At 43.2% G+C, this 25,341-nt stretch overlaps 1 protein-coding gene across 3 annotated transcripts; it reads right to left on the bottom strand.

Annotated features, from left to right (window-relative positions):
* On the bottom strand, positions 1-23,924 carry LOC108024110 (acetylcholinesterase). Of its 3 annotated transcripts, none has more exons than XM_017093907.3 (9): positions 23,333-23,924; positions 21,780-21,918; positions 20,905-21,450; positions 20,570-20,777; positions 15,281-15,423; positions 14,314-14,463; positions 9,996-10,159; positions 9,713-9,876; positions 1-370 (listed from the first exon to the last, which is right to left on the bottom strand). In XM_017093907.3, the coding sequence occupies exons 1-9, from the start codon at positions 23,650-23,652 to the stop codon at positions 297-299; spliced, it is 1,908 nt and encodes a 635-aa protein (XP_016949396.1). In that variant the 5' UTR covers positions 23,653-23,924; the 3' UTR covers positions 1-296. The 3 variants fall into 3 exon arrangements, with proteins under 3 accessions (XP_016949396.1, XP_016949380.1, XP_016949388.1); XM_017093891.3 differs by lacking the exon at positions 1-370 and adding an exon at positions 1,577-6,823; XM_017093899.3 differs by lacking the exon at positions 1-370 and adding an exon at positions 1,577-6,817.
* Between the last annotated feature and the right edge of the window lie 1,417 nt (positions 23,925-25,341).

The raw sequence follows: 25,341 nt of genomic DNA, 5'->3' as shown, positions 1-25,341 counted from the left end.
TCAGGCGTAACAATTTTATTTGTATTTCTGTGAATTACTTGATAGTGGGGAAGTACGAGATACTAATTGTGAGGGTGTCCAGCACTTGTCCTCTGTCGATATCTTAGCCTATCTTACTCAGTTTCAAACTGCATTTCGAAGCCCTGTTCTTGTTATTCAGTTACTTTACCAAAACTATTATCACTTTCTTAGCCTACCTATCCTATCCAGACTTTCGGTTGCTTTCCATGGAAGTAGTTTGAATAGTGCCCTGATTAACTATAACATTTGGTGAGGGGTATTTGGGAAGACTCCTTCTAGCCACTAATTAGCCAGGTCTTCAGGTAGACAAACGCTGAGGTGGCCAGGCGGGTTATCTGCTGCGCAAATTCTGCAAGAGAAGATACAGAAAGAACATAAACTTTACTAAAAACGCCGGCATTACGAGACTTAACGACTATGTACTCAAATACTCAAATAAAGTGCCCGTCGACTGCAATGCTAATTTGCATTTACAGGGCTGTCGGCTCTTTTATGCCAGCGACCCTAATGACAATGCATCCTCCGCCTTTCATTACCCTTTTTGAGATGGTGTCCTAAGGTTTTTCAGGGTGTTCTGTCGTTAATTCAAGATATTTTTGGATTTGATCTCCTTTAAACTGGTGGTTTAATTAGGAGATTCATTCAAAAATGTTCAAGTTTGCTAATTTGTGCAGAGACAAAAGGAGATTTTATTTATATGCTAACTTTCAAGAATTTTATAAATCCAATAAACGTATTATTAAAATAGGGTTGAAGGAAGCGGAGAGACAACTTAATGGTGTTTAGGTTTGGTGTTATATTATTAATGTAATAAAATGCTACTATCATAGCATATCATCTTCTTGAATAACAATTGTAAATGTTTAACAAAAGACTAAGAAAAATGAAAATCATTGTATTTTTGGTTGAACATGTTTTGATAGTAAATAACAATCAAGATGACTTGAAATCGTGATTAAAAACTAGTTTTATTAAAAACAAACAAATATTTTATAACTCCGGGTGAGAGCAACGGAGGTTCGTTAACCGGCGCAATGCCAGAGATAGACTCGGGCTTGGTCCGGGGTCGGGGTTACTTTAGGTTTATTACGGGCTCGAAACGGCGACCGTAAAAGCAGCCGTGAACCCCGGCAAATTGACAAATGCTGGCACGGAAATTAGGTGGAGGGGGCCGCACTATGGTGGGCATTTATGGGGCACCTTTCCTTTTAATTCGCCGTGATTAATTTGCATATTTCGGCCTGCAGTCGGCATGCGGAAGTGGCGGCATAATTGTGGATTTATATGCATCATAAATTAAGTTCTCTGCACTCCGGCTTAGCGGGCCGTAAATATGCGATTTTATTTGGTGTTTATCATTTCAGTTTTTATTGATTTAATGCAAATGCAAAGTGCCGTGTAATTAGCAGTTACTAAGGCGGGAGTGTTGTCTCCGATGTGTTTCTACTGGGGGCGCTTCCTGAAGCCGATGATGACTTAATGAAAATATGGACAGATGTGCAAATGCCATTGACAAATGACCGATGGCCGGGGCGGTAAATAAAAGCGGTTTGCTGTTTGTTTAGTACATGATACATGAGTTTTATTTGTATTTTACTTGTATCCATCTTGTATCGATATACAATATATTTCGTAATATAATTTCACTTAAATTTTTGTATTCTTTATGCTGCTTCAATGCGGGCTTCAATTGTTTACACATTACATTTTCTCTTGGTAGTTGCTTACTTTCTCTTGAGTTTCAGTAATCGTATTACATTTAGCATTCAATTTTAATTTGTTTCTTGGTTTAGCAGAATTTCATTTTTGGTTTCGATTATATGTAGTAGTATGTATATAATATTCAGTAAAATGATCCCTACATTTTGTATGCTCATGTCATATTTTTCAATCTAGATGTATGTCTGTATATATATATTCTTGTTTTTATATATAGTTAATATCTTAAAACAGCAATTATGTTTTGCATATGTTATCTGTTGCCTGCGCGAGGTCGGCGCCTCATTTCGTCTTCCTTGAATTTAAAGTAAGTTCTGCGACAATAATAATTATAATTTAATCGTTAACAACGCTCCGTCATTGACACACAAACAAACACCGTCATATACACTAAATAGAATTCTGCATTAATTTTTGCGCTTGGCCTGTATCTGTTTACTTTTGCTGAACACTAAAGCGTCGCCATCAAATGATATATTCAAATTTGGAACACAAGATGAGGACTTTTGGAGCTGCGATTGTACTAGCCGTATGAGTGTGGTTGTACGGGTGTCTGTATCCACTTTTATGAGTCTCGATTTATTAATTTTCGATCTGCTCTTGACTTTTGCTCTTTTGCGCGAACAAAAGTGGTCTTAGTTGTTATTTTTAGCTACCTTTTAACTTTATTTGCATTAGTGATGCCCGACCCGAGTATTTGTTTGCCATTAAGTAGTTCCATAGACATTACACATTACTCAAACGGGCAGTATCTCGGTGTGGGTGGTCTCATGGGGGTGTGAGTGGGTGTGGGGGGTTGGGCCACTACAATTTGCAATACAAGCTAATCCGTGTGTTCTAAGTGAAAACATATATCTTCAAGCGAGTTTTCAAAACGAAATTCGAGGAATTCAACGGAAAATGCTTGGCATGATTAAAAGCTAACAGTTATAATTACAGTTTTGTTGCTTAATTCGCTTTTGTTATATACTTTTACCTTTGTTTTATTACCACTAACAAGTAAGAACACATATTTAACCACAATTTGTTTTGTTTTCCGTTCTCTGGCTTGTTTCTGCTTGTATTGTGTCTGCTTGCTGCTTAATTTATACAAATTTCCTACTTAAAAAGTCATAAATCAGAGCCTTACTGCACACCTGCTGCTGCCAAGTGTGTGTTATTCATAATATATAATTAAACTAAATAAACCATAGGCCATATATTGATATGTATTTGATTTTTATACATAAAAGACTCTGTGTTTTATTTCACTAAACCTCTTCTCTCTGCCCGTTAAATCTAGTTGTGAGAATTGTTGTGATGTCAAATGCATTTCTGTGCCTGGTTTCTTCAGTTTCTATCGTATCATATGTATTAACTTCGTCGGATTTAGATTTATATATCTGTTTTTGCTGTGAGCGTGTACTTGTATTGTAATCTATGGTATAGCAATCAACATATTTATTACATTGTACAGAGAGTTTTGTCTACCACCTAGATTTCGATTTTATTATCAGATGTCGTAGCTGATACAAATTTTAACTTGTTCTTAATACACAATAAACAAAAACTTGAACTATGTTTTCTTCGTTTTGGCTTGCGTTTCGCTTTCCTTCACAAAACACAAACTCAATAACCGTCTAAGGATGCTGCTCATGTATTTCCTATTCCTACGCTTCGTCCTTCTATGAAGAGTGTGTGGGTGTGGGTGTGGGTGTGTGTGTGTGTGGATGTGGGGTATTCGCGTCTGTGTGTGTGACCAGTATGCTTTCATTATTATCATAGATTAGAATATGAGTGTTTCCGTTTCCGTTTCGATTCGTTTACATATAAATTCTTTTACAATTGGCAGACTACTACAGCAAAAGCACACTGAGACGTGTTCGTGTGGGAGAGTTGGTGCGTGTGTGTGGTTGGCCTATCCGTTAATATATATATATGTATATACTTCATAAAGATGACCTGGAAGAGCCGCAACGAAAGCCATAATCTATACAAATCATACGAGTAGCGATTAGTGCACGTTCACCAAAAAAAGAGACGACGAAGTGTCCATGTCCATGTCCATGTATAAAAATTTAGATCTATAAGCATAACACTTGGAATTTGTCTTTCATTCGTTTGCTCCTTTGCTTCTAAGGCGAAATATTATATTGTCAATTCTTTGGCTTGAGCCGAAAACCATGCAAAATGACAAAAAAATATTCCTAATTTCGGGTGAGACGAAAATAAGGGGGGTCTTGTGGGTGGGAAATGCATATCAATGGTAATATCAACGTAGTCGTAGAATGAGTACTTTTCACTTCTCTTTTTCCGAAGGCAGAAGGCATAATACACGTAAACCAGTGCATTTTCTCTTTGATATCTACTAACTCTATGCTCTCTGCGAGTGGACGCACAGCTTGTACTGCGCTGGCTGGCCTCTGACCCCCGACCCCACCTGACCTTGGAGGCCGGCCAGGTGGGCGGGGCCCTGGCACACAGGCAGCACTCGCTGTGGCCCACTCCTCACTACAGAATGGATTAACTATCAAGTCTAGTCTTGGAATCGGTTTACATAATTTATATACCTAGTTTTACTTATTTTTTTTTGGTTTTTTTTTTGGTTTCGGTTAAGAGGCGAACGTGGTGCAATCATAGGGATAGGGAGTAGGGTTTAAAGCTAGTTATCTTGGAGTTCGTCTCACACTTTTTCGTGTCCACAGTTTCAGACAATGGCTTAGTACAAAATTTTAAAGTTATTCATCGTTTGTTAATATCTCCATTTTACGCAATTTCGGTTTTTGTTTTCATTTCGCTTCTTGCATGGTATAAAAATATAAATGTTCCACATATACTTAAAAAATCCTTTTGTTTAAGTTATTATTTCGCATCATGCCGTGTTTTTATTTGTTTCGCTTTGTTAGTTGTCTTGTTTGTCCCTTTAAGATGTATCGTTAAAGTAATGCATAACTTAGGAATGCCTTGTGGATCTGCAGCTTCTCTCGCTTCTCGCTCAATTGTTGGATTATTCGTTAATCGCGGTGCAATTGTCGTATAACTACGGGGAGGGTTCTAAGTGAGTGGCTTGATATCGTTGCTTGCATTGGTGTTGGTGTTGAGTACGAGTAGTATCGGATATAACGGATCGAACACAGTGTCCTAAGTGCGTTCGTCACCTGGCTAGAGGGTCACATAAATTTTCCTAGTTGCTACAGTTGAAAGCGAACATCGCTCAGTAGGCCTCGACCACAGTTCATACCTAATACAATACAATAATCGTTAATTATCTTGGGGTCTCCATTTTCGTATTTTGTAGGTTTTGGTTTAGGTTTAGGGTTTTCTCGTTTATTGGTTGGTTTTAAAACTTTCAAATGTTAGCAAACAGTTAATGTTGTTGTTCTTCATAAGTCTAATACTTGTTGAATCTATGTATTATCAGATAGTGTGTGGTATTATAATAATTGTTGATAAAAATAACTTAAGTAATATCAGTGTGGCTTACGTTAGTAAATTTCGAAAGGGTTTCGATTTTTCATAGTTAATACATATTGATATGCCTTTAATACGATTACAGAGTACGGTTACGATTACGGATTACAATTACGATTACTCATTAGCTCTCATTTAGTCTGCGACACACACTGAACTCTAGGGTTGACAATGATCGTTATCCTTATCGTTATCGTTAGTTTTCATTTTCTGGATTTACGTTTTGAACAATATTTATTTATAGATATAGACATACCAAGTACATATACGTTACTCATTATACAATACGCTTTGTGTTAAATCATTGATCCAATTTCGCTATGTGTATAAAATTTCTAATTACCATTATTCAGTATTAAATCATTTCATTACTCCTCCGTCCACTCATCTCACTAAGCCAATTTGTAAAACGTTTAGTACAAATACAATAATATACTGATATGTTTTGCATTATAAATATCGTCGTCGTCTTCGTCTTCGCCCCCCGAACTATGCCTAAACCTCATTTTTCGATCGATTCTTTATTACAATTTATCAATTTGTTTCGCTTGGTTCGCTTCGAATAAATTTGTCTTGGGTAGTGCTTGACTTGGGGCTTCATTCACTAATCGATTTGGTTTTCTCGGCTTCAACTTTTACTCCCCTCGTTCTAATAAACCAATGCCAATTTTGTACAATACAATTGTTGATTTGCCGAAAATTTCCATTTGGGTTTGTCTCATAAGAATCTTGTGTGGTTACAATTTTCGTGTCTGGTTTTTCCTTGGGAAAGTGAATCGAAATCAAACGAACCCTCAACCTAAGCATGAAACCAATGCAATTTGGCCAAATATCGTTAGGCTACAAGGACTTTTCGAACTGAAAGCTAAAAATTCTGCCAGTAAATGCGCTCAAAGATCGCTCAAGAATGAGGGCGTGGCAAAAAGTGTCTGTCATCTGAGCGAGTTTTCCGTATCGGCAAACGTGTCTGTAAACTTGGTTTCCTTTTGGCTGCCACCGAAGGCATGACAAACATTTCATTCTATTTTCTTTTATTTGCATTAATATTTATCAAAAATTCCGTCCGTCCATCTTTGGCCAATTTCGTTCTCAAATTAAGCAATTTAGCATTGTGCTACACAAAACAATTTGGTTTGGGCCTGGCCTATGGCGCGTGGCGTGTGGCATGTGGCTACAGTGGTCTCTGTGGAGTCCGGCCGGGATCCTTCGAAGGACCCTGCCCGGCCCTCAGACTGCCTAGGGGTGCGTAGAGCTCTAAGTTCAATTTACAAATGTTCAGCAATTGCCATCGACTTGCTCAAACCGATCCTACTAAATTCCGTAAACAAATCTCCTGCTCCTACACAAATGTCTGCGCCTACAAAAAATTTGGTTTTCCTTCGCTTGCTAAATTTTATTTATATACTTCTTCTAACTTTAGGTGTGTGTGGCTGTGGCTGTGATGGTGTGTGAGTTCCAGTGTGTGTGTGGTTGTGTTTATGTATCTGTGTATGGTTACTGCCGGAAGTGGTTTTCTTTTAGAAAACCCCCTTGGTTCGCAATGCGGCGCAGATGTAGATCAGAGCAGCGACTCCCAGGAGCTGCAGCCTTGGGGATGTGGAAGCACTGGCCGACTTGCCATCGCAGTCTGTACCTACGAGAAAGGAAAGACAACGGAGTTTATATTCAAAATAAAACATGGCACAGATCAAAAATGAGTATTTATGTATGTGGGCGTTTCTGGAACAGGTTCTCCAAGGCATTAAATTCCATTCTCCTCAACAAATAGCCATGTTTTCTAATCTACTGCTCTGTTTTTGCTCGAAAGCCATCAACTAAGCCAAAAATTAAAAGGACATTTAAGGTATATTTAAAGAAAAACGAAAGCAATTGGTTTTCGGTGCGAGTTTTGGTGCATTGGTAACCAAAAAGGAAAATTTCACGCGAACTTACCTTTGACTGAGCAAAAAGTCCCTCAGAACGGTCTGCTTTGCATTTTCATTTGATTATTTTTTACATTTATGCAAACATATGTTCAGTCAAAATTCGTGTGCTAATTCATTCGAAAGTTGTTTGGCCACAACAAACCAGAAAGATACAAACTTCAAATGGCCCGGCCGTCGATCAGATTTCAACACGCCAAGCCCGCAAACCAGGCCCAAAGACCGGCAAAGTGTTTGCCTCTGCGCTGCTTAGAGTACAGGGATAACTTGCTCAACGACTTATAATTTATAAGCCCCGTGAGGTGAAGTGCAAGTGTGCAAAATGACTTAAAATCAGGCAAGGCAATAAAACATGGCGAGGCAAATCAATTTCGAAATCAATCTTCTGTCTGAGCTGGGCCATAACTCGCTTTTATAATATCCGAATTGTTCATATTTCTTGAGCCACTCTGTCGCGTGCATTTAATTTTTGCTAATTTGAATTTAAAAGGCTGACCAAACCATAGATTATACGTTCGGATAATGAAGAAATAAATTGGCACAGCCGCAACACAAAAACCACATACAAATTAAATGCGGCGAGCATATTTGAAACACGTGTCGCTAAAAGCTAAAAAGCCAAAATCAAAACCCAAAAAACGAAACGAAATGAAGCGACTCGAAAGAGAAAAGCCCATACAAATGCAAAAGATATTGTATCTACAAGCGGTCTTTAAGCCGTATCTCAACGCGTGCGCCTGAGTTATGACACGGCGATCGCTTATTTATCGCGGCCGGTGACATTTCTCGACTCCAGCGGTGCCAGCGTGTCTGGTGGAGCCAGCAGGACGACCAGTTCCAGTTCCCATTGTATAAGATTAATACAAACTAGATCTTGGGTGAAATTTTAAATGGCCATTAAGGCAAATGGGAAGCATTGTTGGCAAGCGCTCTTGGCCATAAAGAATAAACCGCTACATATACAAATGCAAATTAATTTATTTGCCAGAAACCAGTTGGCCTGCCTCTTATCTCTTCGAGGGGAGCTAGGGGAGTTCGAGATCTTCGGGTGCTAAGTGGCAACTTTTACCGCAGCCAGATCAAAAGTGGAGCTTGTCATATACACACAGCCCAGTCCCAATCCCAGTCCCAATCCCCGTCAAGTGATCGATTGAGGAGATGTCTGCATTAGGAGAGGGCCTGCAGCACCCGCCCTCTCGCGCCCAGTCCCCAGTTCGTTCGCCCAGCCTCATTTGCATAGCCGGTCGATCGGATTTATGTAAAACTGAAAAACAAAATTAGCTCCTAAGCCAACACGGTTAATTAGCATAAATTAAGTTTTTATTAATTTGCGAGACAGTAATTTTCTTTTGTCCACTCATCGATTTGCTGGCTTAGTGACTCGGTTGCGAGCCAGACTTGGTGGCGCGGTCCCCGGCGATGGTGATCTTTCACCCAAAGCCCATAAACTCGCTTTAATGGCTCCGCAGCCTTTACAGCCTTAAGTGCAAACGCCCACCAACAAAGACAGTTTAAACTATATCTAGAGGCACTCGGCTTTTACGGGCCTCCTCATTGATCATTGTCAGGGCCAGGCCGAAAACTCTTGGCTTATGGCCCATGCATATTTTCATTTCTTTCTCGGTCAGTCGTCCGATCTGTCTCGCAACTCATTTCCCTGATGGATGCGCACATTTTGAAAAGCTGACAGAGCCATAAATAAGGAACTCGGACGGCGGCGAATGATGCTACGCATAAATGAAATAAATTAAAAAGCATAACTATAAGATCTTTCACCGAAACAGTCGCGTCAGCCCCCATGACTCACCAGTGCGACTAAGTGAAAAGGAAGGAGCTTAAAAGGCTTAACTGTCAGTCACACAGAGAAAAAATACTTTTATTTAAATTGTTACTAAATAATTCATATATTTTTTAAGAAATAAATATATATTTTATACAATATATTTAAACAATAAAATATATTTTAAAGTGAATTTAAATTTGTTTGTGATATCATCGATGTCATTGGATGGTTTTAATAAAACAGAAAGAGGAAAGTTGGTGATTAAAAAGTAAATATTCCTATAAAATAAATAAAATGCTAATAATAAAGCATATTTTTCCCTGTGTATCTCTGAGGCATCATCAATCATTCGAACGGTAAGTGTTCGACTTATCGACTCGGAGCCCCATTGACACATGCGCTTTGTCCAGAGATTCCCAAAGAAAGTCTTGGGATAGGTTGGCACTTTAATCGCTGGCCGTTATCACGGGTACACACATTATTCGAGTGAATAATCCACTCGGGACTCATGTGTCTCGCTTGACCAGAGTGAACCCGATTCGCAGCTCGTCTCGAGGTGTGGTTCCGACGATGCCGACAGCCATTAGCGAACTTAATGCCATTTTTTACGATATATCGTAGCGAATACCAAATTTATGTTAATTGTATGCCAAACTTACACACAAACGAAAACGACACAACACAACACAGGGCAACAAAAAAAAGAAGAACACAGATAGAGCAATACAATACCAACGATGACTGTACTTTCATTCACCTTCATGTCGGAGTGTGTTGGGGACCTACATACATCCAGGCATATATCATCATCACTCACCTGCCCATTTCCTGACCTTCGGCAAGTAGTCGTTCCAGAACGAACAGCGGGCCGCCAAAGGACCGCGGGCCAGTTTCTCGATCTTGTCGTCCGTGCTGAAAATATAGTAGACGGGATCCTCCTTGGAGAAGTTGGGCCAATCCTCGCCGTCCTGAGCGGGATTTCTGCAATGCGAGCGGTATTACATAAAGCTTTTGTTATGGCAAAGTAGTGGAAGACCCGGCTAAGTCTGCCATAATACGGGCGGAAAGCTCTTGGTGAGAAGCTCCGGCCCGAAACTCACCCCGTCTTGGCAAACTCGATGACCGCACTGAGCATACGCTTGCCCAGCTCCCGCTCCACAGGTCGATACTGCAGGGAGTTGTTCAGCGGCTGGCCAAAGAAGTACTCAATCTCATCGCCGTGCAGCACGCCCATCCATTCGCCCCACAACGAGGTGCTCGTGCGCTGCAAAAAAAGGGGGAAATCTAAAGTTTATAAAAAGAGAAAGAACACTGGAAAGAACCAAGGAAAAGCCGTGAAAAGCCGCCGAAAAATGAGAACAGAGCCGCGCGGCGCTGTCGTAAACTCAGCCAGAAATTATGCAGATAAACATCTACCCTTCTTATTTATTTATTTGATTTTGCTCGCCTGCTCGCTGGCGTTCCCTGTAAATTGTAAATATTGTCGCAGCATGCCGCGCACTGGAGCGGCGAGGAAAAAAGCGAAAAACGAATGAATAAATAAGTAAACGCCCGGTCGACAGCCAGTTCAGAATCCGGCATTTCAGACCCAAAACCCAGGCGCCCTTGACAGGCAGCGGCATTAAATGCTCTCGTGTGGCGCCATTTCACGTATCTCACGGATACGAGTTTGCACTGCCACTGCAACTGCATCTGGGGGCCCATGATGATGCGGAACTGCAGGACAGGACAGCACGGCAAGGCAGGACAGGCTGTTGCAATGAGAACGTGCATGTGCGACCACATTGCGTATCCGTAATGTTGTACCAGGGACCACGTCTGCCGTGACATCTGCTTAAGGATAAGCCCCGAAAACTGGCAGTCTTAGCAAGCAACTTAAAGTCACAATTTCCACAACAAAAATTATATCTTTAAAGACTAAATTAAAACATATCATCTGCACCATAATAATCACATTTTTTGATTGCATTTTTTAAGAGCTTCCGAAACTAAACAACATGGGAGGCATACTTTTGGGCTTGTTGAGATTCATTAAAGCCATTTACTTCTATGTAGCCACACCTTGCCATTATCTGCTGGCTTACATTCCTACTAGAGAAGGCAACCCCCACCCAAATGCTAATTAGGCAAGCCCCTTGTAAAATGCAATCTCGTGCAAAAGCGAAAGACCAAAGCCCGCCAATGCGATTCGGCTGACCATTAGGCCTGGTCAAGAGCTGAAAGCCAAGAGCTGGGGGCTGAAAGCTGAGGGCTAACCACTTAACCATTCAACTTGAGTTGGCCACAGTTGGGCTCTGCTTGAGCTGCACCTTGACAGGCTGGCAGCCAAGTGCCAAGTCGCATAATGAATAGTGTCCGGGATATGCCAAGGGTAATTCTGGTAATGCGGGGCTCCCGCTCCTGCTCCTGCTCCACTTGCTCCTTCTGCTCCTGCCAAGCCGCTGGAAATTTATGCGACTTGGCCGTTGGCTGTCAGGACACACGTCCTCAGTACATGTAACACACACACACACACACTCGTAACATAAAAGTCCTGCAGTCCTTACGCCTTTTCGTGCAAATAATGAAAAATTGTACGCAGCCGGAGCGGAGAGCTAAACTTTTTTGATTTAAGCGCAAAAATTGCAAACAGCAGAGAAACTTGGACTCGGAGGTCATAATGAGAAACGCCATGGTCGAGAGGCTAGAAGTCGAGAGGAGTAGTGAGCTACACTGGAGTAGAGTACAGTGGAGTGCGGCCAAAGCGGAAAATGGATTGAGGGGTTAGGTGAGGGGGTCGGGTCAGGACAAGGAGCAGTTGAGAAGGAAAACTTATTTAAGTGCCAGGCACGTTGCACGCTGCAGTAGTCAGCGGCGAACGGCAAAATGAAACAGAAACAGGAGCCGGGCAAGAGGGTCGGAAAATGCTGGGAAAAGTGGCAGGATACTGGGGGGAAAGTGGGCCGGCCGGCTGCCTGGCCAGTCAAGCATGTGGCCATCGGACTGCCCCCTGGTCACCAGCCAAGCAGATAGACAATCTGGCAGGCACTTTAGCAGCTGGCGACCCCATTCGCCATGCTTCGTCGCCCCATCGCGGCCCCGTTTATGGGCAAAGTGAGTTACGAGCTCTGTTGCTGCAACTTGACGGCTGTAATTAAAACTAATTTCATTTGCTTTCATTTCCATTTTTTGGGGCGCCAACCAGCTCGGGCCAGTCAGCCCGCCAGCCTTTTGGCCCCAGCTGGTCTATTGGATTATTAACGGGCGATTTGGTATAAACAATGCAGTCGAACTGGCGCCCGGCACGCACACAGTTTGCGTATTGTGCAATCAGCCGGAAGGAGCGACAACGCGACGGGAAAACAGTTTTATTATCACTGAAACTGGCCCACGGTGTCAAAAATCAAAAGTGAAGAGCATAAAACACACCATGCTATTTGGTAATTTAAATAGTAAAACGCCGAGTAAAACGCCTTGTTGGTTCCACACTGCGTGTACGTAACATTTGCCTATTGCACTGATTTGTTCAACCAAATTACCATTTATCATCGGTCAATATCGACTTAGAATCGTTGCTTTTAGGAAATGTGTATTCAAGGAATCGAAGATGGCGAACGAAAAATCAATATATTACACAGGCCACACTGCGTATACGCATTGTGAGAGCTGCGTATTTGTTAATCATTAGGCCGATCCAACTGGCCCTGCAACAAGCCGATATCAATCGACGGCCAAAGGCAGCAAGCAGCGCAGCCAAAGTCGAAGTCGTTTAAACAAATAACTGACTGAAATTATGCCCCACACGTGCAGGGCATGCGGGCCGTGACCTCGTAAATTGAAGTTTCATTAGTCGACTCCGCAACCATGCTCCTGCGGCCCTCCCACATTCCCATTCGTAGGGTCGTGATCCAGTAACGATTGCCAGTCCCGTTCCCGCAAAGTAGTTGTGTGGTTGTACAGTTGTTCTGTTCTGTCTGCCCAGGGCGGCCAACCTCCTCAGCTTGTGCGTGTGCGTATAGTTTAATTGGCGCCCAACGAGGGGCTGTGCTGTGCAAGGGGTTCTCCACTCGCTGGTGGGCGTGTGTTGCGTGAAACTTTTGGTTACCATAATTATGGCGGCCAAGGTTGCCAGCCAACAACTCAACAACAGCAGTAACAACTGCGACAACGACAACGGCAAAAACAACGACCCTTGCCCCCATAGGTGTGACATTATGAAGTCCAATCAAATGGATTGCACGCATTCGGGCTGTCTTCAACAAATTGCTTGATTAATGGAAAAATACACACGAAGTGACCTAGCACGCCACGTAAAATTGCACTTGACAAGGGACTGGGCAGATATCTTTATCCCCTGGCGGTGATTTTTCAATCATAGCAAATACAGCCATTACGTGGAATATGTTCATGGGCGATCGCAGAAGGTTAAAGCATTAATTGGTCAATAAAATGGGTACCATAACACTTACTCATGGTACCAATTGCCCCTCATCGGCTATGGTGAAGGGATAAGTAAGTAAAAATGTCAAAATCAATGGATTGCACTTAAAATTTTTAATTTAGTATTCAAAAATTTAAGACAAAACCAAAACGTAAACGTAAGTTTGAATATTTTTTGTTAATTACTATCTCAACTTTAACCTTCGCAGATGCCTGTTCGTGAACTTTTCATTACCTGAATAATTATAGACAATGAAATAACACTGGCTTGTCTTCATGTTCGAGCTATTCTCGGCTAAAAGCAATCAACTAGGGCCTGCTCCTGACCTCATTCCGAGTAAAGAAACTTTCACTTTCTGTGCTGCAGGTTAGCCGCAAGCAGTGCTTTTTCAGGCGCTTCCCTTCAGCCCTCAGTGCCACACATCAGTCTTTGGGGAACGCCCCACCATCATTCAGACATTAATTATTAAGGTTCACACAGTCGCGTTGACATTTGACGCAGCCTTAACTGCTTTCGCTGGAGATGCAGCCACAGTGGATTACATCGAGAAAAATATATCATCGTTAGAGTTGCATTTCTTAAAGCTTCTTGAAACTAAACAACAATAAAATAAATCCTAGTTTAAATCCAAAGTTTAATCCCTTATAAGGGTATATCGTCAATTTAAATTCTATAAAAAATGTATAAATTTCTTGGGCTGGTACAGAAATTCCCCAAGTGTCGAATACCTGCGACAGTTATCCACTTTGGGGCTGAGCTGGACTGCTGCCTGCCATTAGCCTTGTGTGCAATTTTAATGACACGCAAATTGCAGTGGCTCGCGTTCATCGTGGATTTTTTGCCGTTGCGCCACTTGCGCCCCATTTGACCGCATTACGATTGGACGCACGCGTTTCAACGCCATCTTACGTGTCAAAGCCTGAGAAATATTTAATGGCCGCCAGGCCGTCCAGTCCATTTGGTCCGGATACAGTGGTCACCCCCAATGTGGTACTCACGTGTGTGAAGTAGTAGTAGTGCACGGAGGCGCCTCGCTCCGCCAGTGCCTGGGCATACTCGTTGGTGGGGCAGGTGAAGAAGTGGTCGCCCACGGCGCGTCCGATTTGCTGTTGATTCTGGTATCCCGGATTGCCCTCCCAGCTGGTGTACTGAAAGAGGAGGGAAAATATTAACTCAAGATATTTTGATTTTATTAATTCAGGTGAAAATGTCCCTTTAAGGTCCCAGGTTGGGCGCCATTTAAATTAAATGCTAACGTTTTCTTTATTCATATATTTTCTGACATACTCAGATGTGAATTAGTAAAAACGTGTGACTTCAAAATATTCACATAATAAAGCAATGAAAATAAATATTATTCATAGCTTTTCAGTATAGTTCGGAATCATGGCAAACTTCACGGGAAGAAAATCCCCAGTCAATCACGAAATGAAGTTAGCTGTCAGCTTAGCCAATTTACGTTCGACTATTTCAGAGGTTTTGGTTCGTTGCGAATCGCCGAGGCCAGCTAATTCCGTACTCTGGCCGTTGTCAACTGTCAAAAGCATATCCACTGCTGACGCAAAATGCCGCAAAATGAATTTTCCCGGCTACAGAACAGAGTAAATGAATAAAGCCACTAAATGCAATTCAATCAGCCCGCCGTCACCGTGGACGTCGCATTTAACGTGTTTAGAACATGCAACGATACTGCTGGTGACACGGAGCAGTCGCACGTTTCACAAATTCACTTTTCTGGATGCACTTGCAAAGGCTTATGAACTTTTGAAGACTGCTATGATATCTTTAAAGAAAATACTAACTATAACTCTACTTGTGATTAATAACTTTGGCTATCGCTAAGGACCAACACTAAATGATAAAAAAAATATAAATACCTTAAAAAAATAATAAAAATGTTTTCAATGTATCTGTCAGATGCAATTGCGGCTGCACCGCAAACGCAACTGCGTAATGGAAAGTTACCTGAAATATGATGGCCTCGCGTTCCGCCTGCTTTGCCTTGCCGAAAATGTTGTTCATAATTTCAAGATATTTGTCCCGTGGCAGGGCCGTGGCATCGTCCTTATCGAAGTAATCGATGAAATCGTACAGCAAGAAGTAAGTGCCTGTAAAGTGGAAGAAGGAGGGGAATAAATGTTTAACCCGTGCGAGGTCATGTCATAACAATGCGGGGCTCTGGGTGCTGGGTGAGAAGTGACGCGCGGAGGGATGTTGGCCAATCTGGAAAAACAATTACCACTACAGGCGGCGCTTCAAGATGCCGACTCACAATGGAGGGGCCGTGCCAAGGACACCGCGCTCAGCATTAACCCCAGGTCCTTAGCAGTCGCAGCAGCAGCAGAGGCACCAACACCACCACCAACGGCAACAGCAATCATAACAATTTCAGAAGCCGCGGAGAAGTAAGTGAAAGAGTGCAAAATAGAATAAGCCAAAACTCGGGCACACTGCAAAAACAGAAGCCTGCAACAAGAAAGACCACTGCATACTACCATAAAATATGATTTTCTTGGATGGTTTGGTACTCATATGGAAAGCAAAAACCCCTATAAAGTAATTAAAAGGTTTGCTTTGAAACACAATACCAAATACTTTAAATTCGGATTACAAGAATAAAATGAATACAATGAAAAATAATTTTTAAGTACAATAAAAAGATAAATAAAATTAACAATAATTAAACACTTTATGCTTTTAAAATGTACATATGTTGTAACGTTTTTGTGTTAAATTATTAAAGCCAAAGTAAAATTGTGGTAGCATTCTAGACCATGTAATACTTGGTCTCCCATATTTTCTCATAAACAATAAACCCTTGCCCTCTAATAGCACAGGGTACAGAAGGCTGGGCGATAGAACAAAGCGGCTCGTCGTCGCCTTTTATTAACTTAATTTTTATGGCACTTGTTGTTGGCCCAGTTGTTGTTCTCTCTGGCTTTTGTCTTTGTCGCACACTTCAAATACGGGCCACACTAACGAACCATAATTGCTGCCTATGAGCGACGACAGCAGCAACACAACAGCAACAGCAGCAACACTTACGGCAGCAGCAGCAACATCAGGACACACAGTCGAGTATCTGTGTTTGTGTGGGCCGAGGAGCGAGGGCACGTGCAACCCATTCCCAATTTATCTTGCTGGCCCACTGTGTTTATGTTTGCTTCGATTCCATTAAGGTCAAAACCTTATGCAAAGCCAGGCACGAGGGGCTCTGACTTGAATTGCAAACAATCTTGAACGAGCTGACAGAAACTGTCGCTTACCAAAGTCGATAAGTATTTCCCAGAAAAGGGGAGAGTTCGCCCATATATTTACATTAAAGCAGGGATTCCTTAAAATCCAATGTGTATAATATCATTTTGATCATTAATTTAATTCAAATGCCATAAAGAGTCGTAAAATATGCTTATACCCATGTTAATATTTTCTATTACATGCCGGAACGACCTTGCGCTTTTCATTTATTACTGGATGGGCATACGCTTTTAATTAAATTGCGAACAACACACTCACTCTGTGGCCACAAATTTCTCAGCTTTTTTTGCGGCAAATCTCACTCACTCCCTACCACATACACCCAGGCGAAATGTAAATACGGTTTTAATGAGTGTATAATTGAGTTAGCAGCGGCAAAAACAACGCCGGCTGATTCGCCAGGCCAGGGGCGAAATTCAGGACTACAACTCGGGACTACAACTACGGAGCCCGGCGATAAGTTGGCCGTCTCGGAACGCGAAGCAATTAACGAGCAAACAAGCTGTCTTGCACACACACAGCCAGGCCAAAGGAGGCACCACCGCACGCACACACAGGCAGCAGCACCAGCACACACACACACCCTCTCGCAGGATATGCATGCAATCGCGAGTCGGAGGACCTGCCACCGAAAATGAATTATTTAAGCAGCGAAAAGTTGGCGCCTCGAGTTCATTGCATACTTTTCGGATGCACTTCAGTCCAAAGAAAATTCTTAATGCGGTTAAGAACACTTAAAACAGAGTCGCATTGCATTTCTAAGGCAAGAAAATATGAAAATATAAATATGAATTATGAACTTGCTTAAACTATGTTTATCTTTATTAAAAATATATTAAAAGTGGCTTTTAACTTGTGAAATTCTGCCTTATACCATCTAATTTACCTCCCATTAGTTGAACCACACAAATATTTTATTTGGGATAAGCATTAGGCCCGCACTTAGGCACACAAAAATAATTATACATATATTTATATATTATCCATATGGGAGGCAAAAGAGGCGCGAAGGGCAACCGAATTTGTCAAAAACAAACAGAAAGGATGCTTTCATGAGCGCGGCCCATCGTAATGTATTTGAATTTGTATTCGTATTGTTGCAAATGCTAGATGACCTTGAACTCACAAACACCAGCGCAACACACAACACACGGGCCCACACGCACACACGCTCAGCTGAGTAACGGCACTTGTACCCATGGAAAATGGTGGCAGTTGCTGGCGGCCATGCACGCACACCTTTTTGGCCAAGAGAAAATAGAAAAGAGAACGGAGAACTGAGAACTGGAGAGCGAGCGAGCGGGAGAGCGGAGAGAAGCGGAAAGCAGCAGCTGTGAGCAATGAGTGAAAGTGAGCAGAAAAGCAGAAAGCAGGAAAGCAGAAAAGCACACGTGTCTGCTGGCTTATTCTGCTCCTGGCAAGACAGGAGCCGCAACAACAGCGACTGGCAGCTGGCAACCTGCAACACCAAGCACACCAGCAACATCCACTGCTCGACAGCAACAAGAAAATCGAAGGGAAAGCAAAGGAAAGCCATAGCCAAAGCCAAAGCACGAACTGCCACAAAAGCCCCGAGAATCTTCTTCAATCTGTTATACGAAAAACACAGCCCACGAAAAGGGCCCGCCGCCCACCGCCCATCAAAAAAACACACCACCCAACGACATCCTGCGGTGGCGGCTCGCAAAATAATAAGAAAAGGAAAACGCAAACGGAAAATTTGTTACAAGTGCGCCACTTACACGGCCTGGCACGGAAAAGCTGGCAACACAATGCACACAAAGAGTTACGCACCAGATTGAGAAGAATAACAGCCAGTAAAAGGGATACGGGTAGGGAAAAACGGGGAAAATTATGGGAGAATCAACAGCAGCCCTTGGCGGCAGAAAGGCGAGTTCCCACCGAACTTGAAATAGGTTTCTAATGCCATTTCCTTATGCCACAAACAGAGCAAGATAACGAGGTGTATTATTATAGATACAATAAAGTATCCTCTTAGGTAATTTCCGTATATAAACATTAAATATTCGTTATCATTTTAATCGATAACAATACCTATTTATTTGTAAACCATTTGAGAAACTAAACCACAACGTAAACATACGAACATAAATTTCCCTTTGATCTAAACCAACATTCTCCGCAAATAAATACAAATAAGAATTAAGAGATACATTTTCACCTGCAACAATTATATGTATGCTTGTATTTGCTCTGGCATCTACAACATATTTTTGTTTTTGCCAATTGATTTTATTTAATTTGATTCGATAGAGTGTAATAAATTGATTTTTGAATCAAAACAAAAAGTATTGATTTGATTTTGAATTCATTGATCGTTTTCCCATAAACTAATAGCGAACTTTGGCCACAGTAGTTTAATATTTTTCTTGCTGGGTAATAAAAATAATTACAGCAGAACTTTAACCCAACTTTCAGCGGTAATAGTTTGCTGCCCCTCTTTAATGAAAACCGCCCCTCCTGCCCCCGATAATGCTGCGGCACGTGTGGCACTCACGCATCCCGTTCCGCCCATCAAGTTGAGGGCTCGCTTTTTGCTTTCGCTTTTCCACAGACCACCCACGGACCGCCCACCGCCCAACGCCCCCCGCTGTCACCTGAGCGAAATATATTTAAATAATTTATGATGCCGTCCCGCACAGCTGAGCGGCATATCTGCGTGCGTATGTGTGTGTGGCACGGATGTTTTTCCTTTTTTCCCGGGGTCACCGCAATTTGCGTGGGCGAGTCTGGCAAGTTTCGGCGGCTTTGGGCATTTTTTCTGTATTTTGACTCCGGCAATTCCGGTGCGTTGACACATGCCGCACTCGGGATTTCGAGTTAGCTAAATTCGTAAATTGCAATAATTCTGGGGCGTTTTTAAAAAGGTGGAGCGAAAAAGAGAAGGTTTAAAGAAGGTTTTACCAACTGACATAAAGATATTAGAATCTATTTGTAGTATCTGAAGTTCTTCCCTACCAAATAGTTTTATTTATCATCTTTAAGCATGTCATCACATTATTTTCTTGATAAAAATTAGAAATATAATACTTTAATTAACTTACTTTTTATATTAAATATATATCTATAAATATTAAAATAGATACCATTTTGTAGTCCTCCTACATTTCAAATAAATGTAACATTACATTAAAAATTCGGCTTTTAAGGCTTTCAGCCTTAAGTGGCATTTCATTTTCACTTCCCGTACTCGAAATTTAAACTTTACGTAAATCGTAATTTGTGTGCGCAGATAAGAGGGGGAAAACAAAAGCCAAAGCCGAAAAAGCCAACAATACAGGACATTACACAAAGTGCAGTTTTGCGACAGTCAAGCCAGAACTAAGCCGAGCACAATGTAACCACCAGAACCAGGACCAGGACCAGAACCACTGCCAGTCGAAGTCCTCGAAACCAGAACCCTGCCAACCCCGAAAGCCCAAAACCCACAAGCCAAACCCACTAGCCCCCTCGATTCGCCGCTCAGTGTCATGCAATAAACCATAAAAATTAAGCACTCCAGCCAACTGAAAGCACCGAATGCATTACGAAATGCTTGAAATGTGCGGAGGAATAGAGGAAATTTCTGAAAGGCGGCCCCGGCTAAGCCACCTTCCTACCCATGAAATGACGGGAATAAAATGCATTTTGTCTGCCAGCCAGGCCACAACAAAACGTGTATATAAATATAAATATATATACTATATATATGGCTTTGCAGAAAAGTAATAAAATCTCAAATGGATGTAGAGCACCGAGCTGCAGCGTAAAAGTTTTTGGGGCGCGGAGGCAGGAAGCTGGGCTAAAAAGCTTGGCAAACAACATTGGCAATGGTAGTACTTTGTTTTGGATAAAGTTTAGCGCTGACGTCAGCCGCAGAGGATGCAACAATGGCGGCAAGGACGACCCAGAAAAATGGGGGGTAGATAGGATAAGATGGACCCCGAAATGGTCGCGACGACGTCGCTGGCGGGAGGAAATTGCAGCACCACTCACCCTCATCCCTGACATTTCCCATCAGGATGTCGTAGTCCTTCAGATCCGCCGTCTTCATAAGCGTCATGGGATCAGCCGGCAGGAAGGCTCCGTCGATGGTGGGCGCCGAGGGGAAGCTGAGGATGCCCGAGTAGGAGTTCCACTGCTGCACCGATATGGTCTTGGCGTCTACCGAGCGCATGCAGCTCATCACGTGAGCGGGATTGGTCTGGAATTGCAAATATTGGGGTTACTTTAGAAATATTAAAGGTAAATGGTTGAAGCAACCAATATAATATCTTGAAAAAATCGGTTGAATACTTAAGGTGACTTCCTATTGTCACCACCCAACTCACCTTCAGCATGGAGGCGTTGCAGTTACAGTCGTTGATCAGCGCCTTGCCGATCTCCACGGCCTTCTCGGAGGTCATGTGGCTCCAGGGGGCGTTCATGGTGCCCGACTGCATCATGCCCCTCTTGACCAGGCCCCTGGTGACCGGCGACATGAGCTGCGCGTTCACCGAGCTGGATCCCGCCGACTCCCCGAAGAGGGTCATCCACTCCGGATTTCCGCCGAAGGCATGGGCGTTGTCCTTCAGCCAGCGAATGGCCAGCGCCTGATCCCAGAGGCCCACGTTGCCGGGCGCCTCCTCCGCGAACTCCGACGGCATTTCCGGCGCCAGGTGCAGGAATCCGAAGGCTCCCACTCGGTACTGGAAGGAGGCCACTATCACATTGCCCACGGCGGCCATGATGTCCGCATTGTAGATGTCCAGGGTGGCAGATCCGGTCATGAAGCCGCCGCCATAGATCCAGATCAGAATTGGCAGGCCGTTGGTCGTGTTCTGCGGATTGCCATTGTGGATGAGGTGATCCGTGTCCCCTTGTTTGCCATTCGCGTGCTGCGGAAGTGAAAGGGATATATTATTATAGAAGGTGAGATGCGGAGATATGGGTATAGCAAAACATATTTAGTCTTTAGTGGTTTTGAAACGTTTAAAATGTTTAAGGTACCCAAAAGTATGCACTCTTTAAATTATAGTCAATTACCTCAGGTCTTAAAATGTATTGTTGCATACTTTTAGACACCTAAGTGACATTGATTTAAAAACTTTACAGGTTTCTGTGGTTCCTTCGACTGCTTTATTATTATGCTTAATATATTACTGTTTTTTCCACTTATATTAAAGCTATGTTCAAAATTATATTTCCTGTATGAACCCAAACTCACCTCGGCTCCGTTGGCACCTCGCCCATGGCGAAGTCGTGCCTTGGCCGGCGCCCAGACGTTTATGTAGAGGCAATCCTCGGACACGTTGGTGTTGGGGTTCCAGATCTCCTCGCCGGAGAAGCCCGGGAAGTACTCGTAACTGGGTTCCGGAAGAGAAACGAGAAGAGAGTTCTTGATTAGCCGGTGACCCATATGCAAATCAAAGGCTGTTTGTCCCCCATCTGGAATTCGGTCATGCCAATTACGAAGAACTAACCAGCTGTGTTATTTATTTTTATTCGCTCTCTCTTCCGTTTGGCTCGTTCTGCTCTTAGTCTGGGTTCCGTTTCGCCACAAGAACACTGGCACTGCCACTGGCACAGGCACACACGCCCCGTAGTCCCCGTCCCCCACAATTTGACATAGTTTTTCCGCTTTATAAATGTTGAATCGCTCGAATCGATATCCCTACGCATTCGTACAAAGCCCAGAATTTGTCTGTCCGTCTCTATAGATACCTCCCTATACTGTGTGTGTGCCCCCAGCTATATACATATGCTGCTGAGTGTGTGCTTAGGTGTGTTTGGCTTCGTGTCCATTAAAATTAACTTTGCCGTTTCGCATAAAAGTAATTTATCACAGACCGAGAGCAGAGGCGAATTCTGTTTCCTACGCCAGCTGCCATTCGCCTTTATCACTATATTTTTCTAATTTCCTTTTGCCGCACACACTTTGATGACTTTCCTTTTGGGGTGCGGAAAAACTTTCGTTCTCTATTTCAAGAGCGAAAGTAAAGCAAACCAAATGAGTTTGATTAAAGAAATGGACTGGGAATGGGGTACGTTTTTATTCGTTTTTCTACTCCTGACACATCAACTCATATCCTATGGTTTATTTTACAAATTAGTATTCTTAAACATTTATTCTGATCATCGTTAAAATTAGTCCCCAAAATAAACAACATGAATGTTTTGACTTCAGCCGTCGTATCTCCTCTGCAAACAATATATTTCCCCTTTCCGCAAACATTGAATGGCAAACAGGGTGCGATTGCAATTGGTATTGCCAACATGCTGAGCAAAGTTGCCAATTGGCTTTTTCCGTTTTGGCCGGCTTTTTGCATGCGGCATGACGTCACTGGCAACTGTTAGGTCAACAGCGAGCTGCCGCTGCAGCTGGGCTGCGATTCGCTTTCTGGGTCAAACGTCGAAGTGGAGCGTGCCAACATCCAACCCGTTCTGAGCCCCAGCAATCCGCCTGGCCAGTGATGACAAATGCTCGTATTTCCGGAAGCTATGACCCGCTTTTATACGACTTTGCCCAAAATAATTAATTAAGCAACCAGATGAAAGTCGATTCTTTTGGTACTTCCTTAGAAACCATCCCATAGTGAACTCTTTGTGGTAATACCTTTTACCTTAAGTATACTCTTGATGATAACTTGTTTTAGATGAATAGTTATTTGTAACCCCAAAAAATCAAAATCAAAATGAAAAATCTTATTGACAAAAAAGAAGGGGCGATTCCCAAAACTCTGTTCAATCTTAACTTTGTACCCCCCATAGACTACTCACCGCTCTTGGACGCAGGTGGCGGACAGCCGTGTGGCGTCGAGGACGCCGTGCCAGGGCTCCGCCGGCACCGGCTTGCGGAAGCGCAGGTCCTCGAGCGGCGGCTTGGCGTAGGGGATGCCCGTGTAGACGTGCACCTCGCGGCCCTGCACCGTGACGGAGCGGCCGCGGACGGGCCCGGAGGAGGTCTGCACCACGAGGCGATCGATGACGCCGCAGACGCCGGACAGGTGCAGCGACAGCACCAGGACCAGGGGCAGCGGCAGGGGGAGGGGCAGGGGCAGGGACATTGGCAGGAGGCTGCTCTGCCGTGCGGAGGCCATGACGCGGATGCGCAGGGCGGCGATGGGAGGTTGGGGTGGTGGCGAGGGCGGTGGCGATGGGCGGTGGCGCTGCTGGTGCTGGTGTCCTACTTAGGCCTGACGTCACTGGCACTGACCACTTGTCTCTGGGGGCTGCTGTTCGCGATTCGCGATTCCTGCACACTGGGTATCTCGGTGCGGAACTGGTTTCTCTGGCGGATTCGGACTCGGACTCGGTCTCGGGTTGCCTGCCCGGCGCTGCAAGCCGCATCCACAACTTATTATCCGGTTGCGTTCGCCGCTGCTGCCACAAATGCCACTTGAAGCTGCCGCCCGTGTGTTGCACTACACATTCTCCCGCCGCAGCAGCTTTGGAATCTGGGAGCTCGGTACTAGGCACTCGGTTTTGGTTCGATTTGGATATGAGTATGTGGTCCGCCTTGTCCGGGGATCTCAGTTCGCTTCGGTTTCCTGCGCAGCTGTTGCACTTTTGCAGCGCCCGCTCCGGCTGCTCGGCTTTCCTGCTCCGGCTCCGGCTCCGGCTGTGTTTGAACTGCAAACAGAAAGAACAGCCATTAAACTATTTGTCTGGGCTGCCTGGCAGGGTATTTGGCTTTTGTGGCTACACGGAGGGAAAGAGGCGTTCAATTGGAGACAATTTGATAGGTATTTGCCTAAGTATTTAAATAAAATATTTTTAAGAAATCTTAAAAAATTTATAATGTTAAGCAACACCTAAATACATTCTAAATAAATTGAAATCACTTAAAACCTTTAAAGAAAATATTTTTTATATAACCTTCTTCATTTCATTTGCAGATTTTCTTTAGTATAAATATTTATGTAGCAATTGTATATAAAATATTTAGGGTGTGTCTATTTTTTCTCAGTGCTTTGTCACCGCACAAATACAAGCACAAGGACGAGCTGACTTGTGGGTGCTTGTGTCTGCGCCTGTTTCTGTGGTTGTGTCTGTGCCTGTGTGTGTGTGTGTGTGTGTGTCGTCTGCCCCCGTTTGTATGCTGCAATATTTATGTGTTTGCCTTTGGGTTAGTGTGTGTGTTTACCACTTGAGCAGAGATGCAAAGCTGCCTCCTTTCTTGGTCTCGGTTTGCATTCAAAACTTTCTGAGTGCCACCTGTATCCACCCACCACCCCCTGGCAAGCCACTGGTAACCCACACACCTGCGTGGGGGGCCCACTCACCGGTCTCTAGGATCCCCTCGAGTGGCGCATATCGCTCTCTAAGGCTTTGCCTGCAACGTCGTTAAACATATTTTCTTATATGCTTTCATTAGAGTCACTTGACCGATTTAAGCAAATATCCTTTCAAACCGAGGCAGTCGAGTAAGCCAATGAAACCCTGCGGCTTTTTGTCCCGATTCGAACATTTTGTGGCCCTGGCGCAAAGGAAATGTGTTTCCCTTGCAGTGAACAGAAAAAGGGGAATAACAAAGAACTGAATTTTACAAAGAAGCTAATTAGAAGCTTTAACTTTATTTCTTTTAGGCTCTGGGAAGAAAATGTGAACCGAATTATTATTATTATCTAATTGAAATTGGTTTCGAATTAATTTTTGACTTTTAACATTTAAAATGAACACTGTTTTTAAGACATATGCGTGTATATCAAAAGGCGTAGAACAAAATTTTAATCAAAATTTTTACACAAAACAAGAGTTTTCCTGTTTTCCAGCCATTCTCTACAAAT

This window comes from Drosophila biarmipes, chromosome 3R (assembly GCF_025231255.1).
Source record: "Drosophila biarmipes strain raj3 chromosome 3R, RU_DBia_V1.1, whole genome shotgun sequence".
NCBI lineage: Eukaryota > Metazoa > Arthropoda > Insecta > Diptera > Drosophilidae > Drosophila > Drosophila biarmipes.
Note: the sequence above shows the minus strand (reverse complement) of the source record. Positions and strands in the feature narration are given on the sequence as shown.